The 10,145-nt window shown below is 37.7% G+C and overlaps 1 protein-coding gene across 2 annotated transcripts; it reads left to right on the top strand.

The window, feature by feature from the left end:
- The first annotated feature begins 12 nt into the window (after window positions 1-12).
- LOC107293576 (rho GTPase-activating protein 42) lies at window positions 13-8,524 on the top strand. Of its 2 annotated transcripts, none has more exons than XM_015822733.1 (5): window positions 13-112; window positions 4,703-4,853; window positions 4,952-5,014; window positions 7,463-7,542; window positions 7,847-8,524. In XM_015822733.1, the coding sequence occupies exons 1-5, from the start codon at window positions 64-66 to the stop codon at window positions 7,933-7,935; spliced, it is 432 nt and encodes a 143-aa protein (XP_015678219.1). In that variant the 5' UTR covers window positions 13-63; the 3' UTR covers window positions 7,936-8,524. The 2 variants fall into 2 exon arrangements, with proteins under 2 accessions (XP_015678219.1, XP_015678218.1); XM_015822732.1 differs by having other exon boundaries at window positions 4,703-4,859.
- The last annotated feature ends 1,621 nt before the right edge of the window (window positions 8,525-10,145 follow it).

Below are 10,145 nucleotides of genomic sequence, written 5' to 3'. Positions count from 1 at the left end.
GGACCAGACAATGTGACTTCACCAGGAGACCCAGCCAAAAGAGGATTGTATAGTCTCTCTGGAATGAAAAGATCATCAGCTTTATCTTTAAGGTCTATCCCTTCTGCAGAAGGTAATTTTTGAATGATCCATTGCTTTACTGTCAATAGGTTATTTAATGGTTTGTGTGTATCTATTTCAACATTGCAAATCGAGAAATATTTACATAATATCGGGACCTTGGTCAGCAAGATGGGTGGCATATAAATTTAATAAATGAATAAATAAACATAAAATTGGGAATAGTTGCTCGCTATGCTTAAAGGCAAAAATGCATGTAATATTGAGTTTTTGCTAACTGGGATTACAAATCATATGTGAAACAAAGGGTTTTTATTAAAAACGAAATAAACGCAGTATTTGTGGTTATAGTATATGGGAGCTATTTCAGAAATCATTATAGACATTAATGAAAAGCTATATAAGATTTCAATTTTGATTGTCATATTATTATTTTATTAAGTTTTAATGTTGTTTCATACTTGTGGTTATAGTTTTTCTTTCATTTATTTTTGTATATCCCCCACCCCCAGATTACATGGTATGAAATGGACAGCCATATAAAAGCTTAAATAAGCCAACATAGGAAGGCATCCATAAGAAGACCTTAAGGTGTTGTTGAAATGATGATGATGATAAAGTTGGAAGGGACCTTAAAGGTCATCTAGTCCAACCCCCTGCTCAGGCAGGAAACTCTATACCATTTCAGACAAATGGTTATCCAGTCTCTTCTTAAAAACTTCCAGTGTTGGAGCATTCACAGTTCTGGGGGCAGGTTGTTCCACTGATTAATTGTTCCAACTGTCAGGAAATTTCTCCTTAGTTCTAGGTTGCTTCTCTCTTTGGTTAGTTTCCATCCGTTGATTCTTGTCCTACCTTCAGATGCTTTGGAGAATAGCCTGACTACCTCTTCTTTGTAGCAACTGCTGAGATATTGGAACACTGCTATCATGTCACCCGTAGTCCTTCTCTTCATTAAACTAGACATACCCAATTCCAGCAACCGTTCCTTATATGTTTTAGCCTCCAGTCCCCTAATCATCTTTGTTGCTCTTCTCTGTACTCTTTCTAGAGTCTTAACTTTTACATCGTGGTGACCAAAACTGGATGCAGTATTTCAAGTGTAGCCTTACCAAGGCGTTATAAAGGGGGTATTAACACTTCACGTGATCTTGATTCTATCCCTCTGTTAATGCAGCCTAGCACTGTGTTGCCTTTTTTGGCAGCTGCAGCACACTGCTGGCTCATATTTAAATGATTGTCCACTAGGACTCCAAGATCCCTCATAGTTACTACTATTGAGCAAAGTACTACTATACTATACCTGTGCCTTTGGTTTTTCTTGCCTAAATGTAGAACCTTATTTTTTTCACCATTGAATTTCATTTTGTTAGATAGCGCCCAATGTTCAAGTCTGTCAAGATTCTTTTGTATCTTAAGCCTATCTTCTAGAGTGTTGGCTATTCCTGCCAGCTTGGTGTCATTTGCAAATTTGATGAGTTCCCCACCTATCCCCTCATCCAAATTGTTGATGAAGATGTTGAAGAGCACTGGGCCCAGAACAGAGCCCTGGGGCACCCCACTACACACATCCCTCCATGAAGATGCAATTCCATTGAGGATCACATGCTGAGTACGGCCGGTCAGCCAGCTACAAATCCATCTGGTGGTGATGCTGTCTAACCCACATTTTTCTATCTTATCAAGTAGTAGATTGTGATCTACTTTATCAAATGCCTTACTGAAGTCCAAGTAAATTATATCCACAACATTTCTCTGGTCCACTAATTTTGTCACTTGGTCAAAGAAAGCAATAATATTTATCTGGCGTGATCTGTTTTTGACAAACCCATGTTGGCTTTTGGTAATGACTTCGTTTGCCTCTAGGTGTTCACTAATTCATTGATTATCTTTTCCAGAATCTTCCCAGGTATTGAGGTTAGGCTGATAGGTCTATAGTTTCCTGGATCCATTTTTTTTTCCTTTTTTGAAGATGGGAACTACATCAGCTCTTTTCCAGTCCTCTGGTAGTTCCCCAGTGCTCCAGGATCTTTGGAAAATATAGTTCAGTGGTTCTGAGATCACATCTGCCAGTTCCTTCAGAACCTTGGAGTGTAATCCATCTGGTCCTGGTGATTTGAATTTTGTCTAGGGTGGACAGGTGCTCACTTATCATTTTTTTTGCCTATCTTAACTTGAGTTTCTAATCTGTTTTTTACGGTACTGTTTTTGATAGGTTGGACTGTTTTTTTCCTTTTGTGTAAAGACGAATGCAAAAAACGAGTTAAATAGTTCTGCTTTCTCCCTGTTGGTTGTCATCTTCTTTCCACTTTCCCCCACTAATGGACCAATCATTTCCTTAACTTTTTCTTGTTTTTATATGTTGAAAGAAGCTTTTTTTTTTGTTATTTTTGACTGTTGTTGCAAGCCTTAGTTCATTTTGAGCCTTAGCTTTCCTCACTTCATCTTTGCAGGCTCGGGCTATTTGCTGATATTCTGCCTTAGTTATGTGCCCTTCTTTCCTTGTCCTTTTTATCTTTCAATTTATCAGAGAGTTCTTTATGCAGCCATGCTGGTTTCTTTTGAGAGCTGTTATTTTTCTTCTTCGTTGGTATTGTGCTAGACTGGGCTTTTATAATCTCACTTCTTGAGTTGTTTTCCCCTTGAGGATTCTCATCCATGGAATCCTTCCCAAGCTCTCTCTAAGTTTATTGAAATTAGCTCTCTTAAAGTCCAAGACTCTAGTTTGACTGTATTCTATTGCTTGTGCTTGCATAACGTTGAATTCCAATATTGCATGATCACTTCCCCCCCCCCTCCAAGGTTCCTATGGCTTCAACACCTTCTATCATTTCATCTCTGTTAGTGAGAATTAGGTCCAATATGGCTGATCCCCTAGTTCCCTTCTCTACTTTTTGGAAGACAATGTTGTCTGCTAGGTTTGTCAAGAATCTGTTTGATCTTCCACTTGGTGCAGAGTTTGTCTCCCAGTTGATGTCAGGGTAATTAAAGTCCCTGACTATTGTGATGTGCTTCCTACATATCTTAGTTAGCTGACTATTTCCTCTGTTTGGTTGGGTGGCCTATAGAATACACCTATGGCAATGTCATTTTTTCCCATTTTATATTGACCCAAATGCATTGAAGACAGTTTTCATCATTGTTGTGCTCTATTTCTGTAGAGATGTAGTTATTTCTTATATAGAGAGCAACTCCACCTCCTCTTTTATTTGGTCTGTTTCTTTTAAATAATTTAAATCCCTCTAGCTGTGTGTTCTATTTGTGGGTTTCATCCCACCAAGTTTCTGTAATGGCAACAATATCGTATCTGCCCTCATTTACGTGAATTTCTAGTTCACCCTGTTTATTGCTCATACTCTGTGTGTTGGTGTATAGATATTTGAGTCCTTTATGACTGATGTCTCACATGTCATGGGATTATCATGCCAATGGTGTAAAAACACTGCAGTTTCTAAACATTTTTGAAGAGGAAAATAGATAATAAAAGAATATTTTAATCAAATAAGAGAAAACAGGAAATCGAACCCAAGAGTCTTTTTAATTCCTTTTCAAGTTATGAGTTCCTTCCAAATTTCAAGGAACAGACTTCAGAAATATTGACCATTCCCTTGTCTTTCAGAAACATTTTTTAATCTCATTTTTTTACTATAATAATAAGTCTCTTCCTTTCATTGACAAATATCAATTTGCTTCATTGTTACACAACATTTTTGGGGTAGTGAACTCCAATAAAGTTTGTTGTTTTACCATGTTTTATAATACATGTGCTCTTATTGCTAATTTCAAATATAGGATTAGGAAAAAAATGCTCTCATGCCTATTTTGCATTTACAATAAGGATTGTGATAAGCTGCAATCGTATATAATAGGATATAACTAAACAAATATTTGGAACTGAATAATAGATAAAAGAAGTGTTCAGCACGACAGCATAACTTTATCTTTCCTTTAAATCAGTTATTCACACATCATGGTCTTTCAGTGAAATAATGAGAATAGAAGAGTCATCCAAAGCGTCAACGAGTATTTTATGTTATTTTATTTTTATTTTATTTTATTATATATGTATATACGTATGTATATATTTCTTCATTCATTTGTTCGTTCATTCATTCATTCGTTCATATCCAAACTTCATTATTTTTGCAAATAACTGAAGGCAGGCAACATATCCAACACACCTTCCTCCAGGTGTAGATAATCCTCAACTTACAACCATTTGTTTAGTGACTGTATGAAGTTAGAACAGCACTTTTAAAAAGTGACTTATGATCGTTTTTACAACCATTGCAGCCTCCGTGTGGTCACATGGTCACAATTCAGACACCTCACAACTTTATTGTATGACGGTTGCAGTACCCCAGTATCCCCATGTGATCACCTTTTACAACCTTCTGACAAGCAAAGTCAATGGGGAAGCCAGAGGCACTTAACAACCGCACCACTAACTTAACAACTGTAGCCATTCACTTAACAACTGAGGCAAGAAAGGTCGTAAAATGGGGTAAAACTCATTTAACAACTGTTTTGCTTAGCAACTGAAATGTTGGGCTCAATTGGGGTCGTAAGTCAAGGGCTACCTGTAGTGAACACCAAACAAGGAGACATTCAAGTTAATTTCATGTAATCATTTGTTATTTAGGTAACAAAAGCTGCAGAGGTTCCTTGCAAAGTTTAGCTTCCTTGGATGCCAAGGAAGTACCAAAGATGCTAGAAAATCCAGAACTGCCTCCAAAAATGTGCAGAAGATTACGATTGGATACAGCGTCGAGCAATGGCTACCAAAGACCAGGGTCTGTGTAAGTTTATTCACATTTTGACTGCGTGAATTTTTACATTGGAAAGAGCTTGGAAATTATTGGTAATCATGAAACTGTTTTCGATATTTCAGGGTAGCAGCAAGAGCCCAACTATTTGAAAGTGGTTGCTCAGTAAAACAGACTCCCTCTGGAAGGTAGGTTTTAATACATTAATTTGTGCCCCTTTGAGTATTAAGTCATACTTTACTTCTATGTTGAGTGTTATGATTTCTTTTGAAATGCAGATGCCATTAATGCTGGAAGAAAATCTGTCCTTAGAATTATTAGTTAGCAGTAACAGAATATTAAGAGTTGAAGAAAATCTAAACGTATTTCAAATTAAACACCCAATTTTAGGTGTGTCCCCAGAGTTTCCTCTCCTTCTTGAGGAAAAAATTGGGGAAACCATGCAATAGATTGCTAGAGATAAGAAGAAACGCTGATTAGAAATGATGCTTCTGAGCATTCCAGAAAATATGGGATGCAGAGATATAGCATAGTTTCTTGGAAGTGTAATAATCCACCAAGGAAACTTATACAGCAACTGAAGAAGAACCGACTGGGTTCCTGTCTTATAAATAGACAGGCAGTCCTTAATTTACAACCTCAATTGGGACTAGTATTTTAATTGTGACAGTCATTAAGTCAAGGCACCCATCTACCCTAACCTGGTTTTATTACCATTTTTAAGTGGTCATTAAGCAAATCACACTCTGAGTCACAACTCTGAATCCATTCTGACAAACGGGGATCTTTTTGCAGGAAACTGGCAAAAAAAATATATTCACAAATCACAGTCACATTACCTCAGGATGCTAAAACCAAGTCATAAATATGAGCTGGTTGCCAAGCATCCAAAATAAGGTCATGGGACCATCAGGGCAATGTGGCATTTTATGATGGCCAGAAATGATTTATAGATCATAAACTGCCTTTTCCAAGGTGGTTGTAATGCTAAACAACTACCTGTAGTCTGTTGCCAGTGGTCTATGTAACAGGCTTGCTTCTGAAGGTGCCAACCACAGTTGTCAGTGAAACATCAATACATCTTGTGTCTAGATTGTGGTCACTAAACCTTGGAGCCCAACAAGGACTGACCAGGAAAGCCTCCACCTATATCACATAACAAGCCCCTTGCTTAGTTTCTTGCATGAAAGGTTGGGTAATTTCCCTAAAATGTGGAAAACTAAATTCCAGTCCAATCCAATAGAGGGTTATGGAGGCAGGCAGAAAGATTTGTCAGCCAGGTTCAAAGAAATCATTAAGTTCATAGAAATGCAAATGCACCCTTCCAGAGTCCCTTTGTGTGTCCTAAAGAGCTTGAGCCCTTGCACAAAAGAAGTGAGATTCCTCCTTAGGAACATACAGCAGTTGGCAATGTTATTTTCACATCCTCTTTTACTAGCAGCTTTATAGCAAAAAAAGGAAGGAAGGCATACAATGAGTTCTTTGCATGGAACATTGGAGCCTTTATGGTGTGAATAGTGAGCATAGATGATTAGCAAGGAGAGTGAAGAGTATTTTGACCAACATGCATGGGAAATAGGAAAGAACTGAGAGATATTTATCTGGAAAAATGGAAGTATTATTTGTTAGCATGGCTTCCCTGGATTATGATATCTCCAGATGTGCAATTCCCAGAATCCTTAGACAGCAGATATGGCCGTTCTGACTGGAAAAACCTGTAATCCATGTGGAGGGGCATCAGATAGTCCTCAGCTTATAACCATAATTGGAAACAGAATTTCCATTGCTAAGCAAGGCAGTTGTTCAATGAGTCACACCAGATTTTATGACCTTTTTTGCTACAGTTTTTAAGCATATCACTGCAAAAACATATCATAGTGAACAATGAGTTTGCTTATCAACTGTGACATTCACTTAACATCCATGGCATTCACTTAATGAACATCACAAAAAAGTTCTCAAAATTAGGTCAATCACATAGGTCAGGATGAGGCAACCTTGGCTCTTTTATGACTCGTGGACTTCAACTCCCAGAATTCCTGAGCCAGCCATGCTGGCTCAGGAATTCTGGGAGTTGAAGTCCACGAGTCATAAAAGAGCCAAGGTTGCCTACCTCTGACATAGGTAATCCTCTTTAAAACTGTCACAACTTAGTAGGACTATGATGGGCAGGTTAATAAGTCAAAGACTACTTGTAATTGGATTTATTTATTTAATTAATTAATTAATTTAATTTATTGGTCGCCCATCTTACCTCAGGGTAACTCTGGGCAGCTGGATCCTACCAATTGTCTGGCCACAACGTTTGGGAGACATTTAGAAGTCAGTCCCACCACATTTTAGAGAGTGCCTTAAAACATTAGTTAACTTCAAAAGGGTCTGTTGGTTTGAAACAGGGGTCTTCAAACTTGACCCTTTTATGACTTGTGGACTTCAATTCCCAGAATTCCTCAGCCAGGCATGCTGAAGTCCACAAGTCATAAAAGGGCCAAGTTTGAAGACCCCTGGTTTGAAGCATTTCATTTACATATGTGTTTCCCATATTGAAGATCCAATATTTTGTTCTACTGGAGTGCTTTTCCATTGATAGATCACCCATTTCTTTTTTGTCTACAATTTTTGTTATTGTTTTCAAGGCAAGCCAAGGCCATGTATTCCTGTAAGGCTGAACACAGTCATGAACTGAGCTTCCCACAGGGGGCAGTATTTTCCAATGGTAAGATGCAATTAGGTTTTACTGTCGTTGTAGCAATAACATTAGCAACTAGCACCTCTGTTCATCCTTAGAGCTTTAAGACTGCTTGTTTTTTCATTAGTGCAACACAATTATTCTTCATCATACTACTTTTTCAAGGATGAGTGATAATGTGAATATGTTACAAACATAATGTGTTGTGCATGTATGTGTGCCTGTGAATATTGTTATTATTTATATTATTATTTATGGTAAACATTAAAGTATGTCTAAGAAAGAAAACCATAATCAATGTAAGTCATGCACTGTCCTTCTTTCTTAACAGTATATCCATCTGTGGAACCCGGATGGCTAAAAGCAACATATGAAGGCAAAACAGGACTTGTTCCAGAAAACTATGTTGTCTTTCTCTAGTGATAGTAATGGACAGCAGTTTCTTCATGGTATCCATGGTAACAAGCAATAAGCACTGTGACTTTTTTTTAATCTGACACAGATATGGAGGGTCTGCCAGCTATCCCCATGTATGGTTGACTCCCTTCCATTTCTGCAACTGCAGATTATGTAGCTTTGTATAAGTAGAACAGAATTTAACGAAAACAGTCGAGAGGATGGGTTTTGTTTTTTCAGTCTGTGTTTTAAAACTGAACATGGTACTTTCTCTGTCTTCCACTGTTGTTAACGAGAAAATCACTTTATTTTTTCCCCCTTTATTTTATGCACAAAATCAAATCACCTGAAAATGAATCCACTTTTTTTTTTTAAATCTGAGTGACTGATTCTCAGTTGGTCCCTTTCATTTCAAGAAAAGCTTGAGCTTGTATTTAAATTGTTAATAAATGTTCACAGATGTCATTGTTTGTAAAAGCAATATAGATAGGGATATAAATTTGTTAATTGAAGCAACACTTCATCAAAGTCATATTTTTGTTTCAAATGGCATTTTAACGCGGTATATATGTGTTTTGGTTTTTCTTCCTTCACTTCTATGTTTTATCCTATAATTATTAATAAATTATATTTATAAAATCTCACTTCCATTCTAATAATATATTGAAATGCCAACTACATAAATAAGCTATTGTTTTTACTTATTATTATGGTATGTTGCACAATCAGCCAAATGTTCAGACTGGATTTGGTATTTTTATCCGCCTATTGAGTCCTTCCCAAGAACATTGGATAGGAAGATGTGGATGTTTGATGATGATATAGGTATTGCCGCAGGATGTCATTGCAATTGACCAGTGGTGATTTTTGTCAATGCCAATGGTGTTCAAATGGTGCTCCAGTTGTTTTGGGATTGCCCCCAAAGAGTCTATTACTATTGATGTTATCTTTGCTTTCTTCTGCCACAGTCGTTCTATTTCTATTTGCTTTGTATTAATTTATTGTCTCCATTTTTTTCTGTTCTATTCTGCTGTCTCCAGGTAGTGCCACATCTACTATCCAGGCCTTTTTTGTGTTTCTTATCGACAATTTGTTAAGTCTGGATGTTATCTGGGAAGTGTTTGTTGGTTTGAATTCTAAAGTCCCAGAGCACTTTAGCTTTTTCATTTTCTATTACTTACTTTTATGGTTCCACCAGTTCTTGCTTGCAGGCAAATGATATTTCTTGCAGATCTTCCAATGCACCATTGTTGCTACTTTGTTATGCTGCTGCTTGTAGTCCAGTGGTTCTCAACCTTTTTAATGCCGTGACCCCAACCGGTCATAAGTCGAGGACTAAACCGGTCATAAGTCGAGGACTAAACCGGTCGTAAGTCGAGGACTACCCAACCGGTCGTAAGTCGAGGACTTTCCCTGCCCGGGAGCGCCGCGCATGCGTGGTTCCGCCCCCTGCACTGGCCGAGGCGTAGCTGGCAAGCGGCAGAGACAGAGCAGGCCGACCACCAGCTGCCCCAGCCCAAGGGAGGTAAGGCACCCGCCGGAAAAGGGAAAACAATGGCGGACAAAAAAAATGGGGGACAGCCTTGCTTGGCGACCCCCGTGAAATGGTCGATCGACCCCAAATGGGGTCCCGACCCACAGGTTGAGAACCACTGTTGTAGTCAGTCTGTGCAATCGTCTTGCAGCAGCTGACCAGGTGATCCACTGTTTCTTCGGCTTTGCACAGGTGGCACTTGCCATCTGTTGCCGTTTTCTCAATTCTATATGCATTTGTTCTTAAGACTTGGTTTTGAGCATTGTTCTTATATATAAAACAATTTCCAGTACTTTAGCTGATGGTTCACATTCATACACCTCGAGTTTTTCCTCAAAGCTTAGGATGTTGTAATGAGCACAATGTTATGCAGATTCAATATTGTTATTGTTGTTGTTGTTGTTGTTGTTGTTATTATTATTATTATTATTATTATTATCTGATATTTTACTTGAGATACCTTAAAATGAAAGACCAAAATTAACTGAGAAATAAATACAAGTAAAAGAACCTGAAGTTCATTTTCAAATTTCAAAAAAGAAATAAGCCAATCAATAATTTTGAATCATTACACTGGCTTGACACCTGAATCTAATTAAGCTCTTGAATTTTATCCTGTAAGCTTGACAATATTTTGCAAAGTTTAATTTAGATAATATTGGATGCTGAATATAATGTTTCTATATTATTGCTTTCGAAA

This window comes from Protobothrops mucrosquamatus, unplaced genomic scaffold, assembly GCF_001527695.2.
Source record: "Protobothrops mucrosquamatus isolate PMUCROS unplaced genomic scaffold, P.Mucros_1.0 scaffold1657, whole genome shotgun sequence".
In the NCBI taxonomy this organism is placed as follows: domain Eukaryota; kingdom Metazoa; phylum Chordata; class Lepidosauria; order Squamata; family Viperidae; genus Protobothrops; species Protobothrops mucrosquamatus.
Note: the sequence above shows the minus strand (reverse complement) of the source record. Positions and strands in the feature narration are given on the sequence as shown.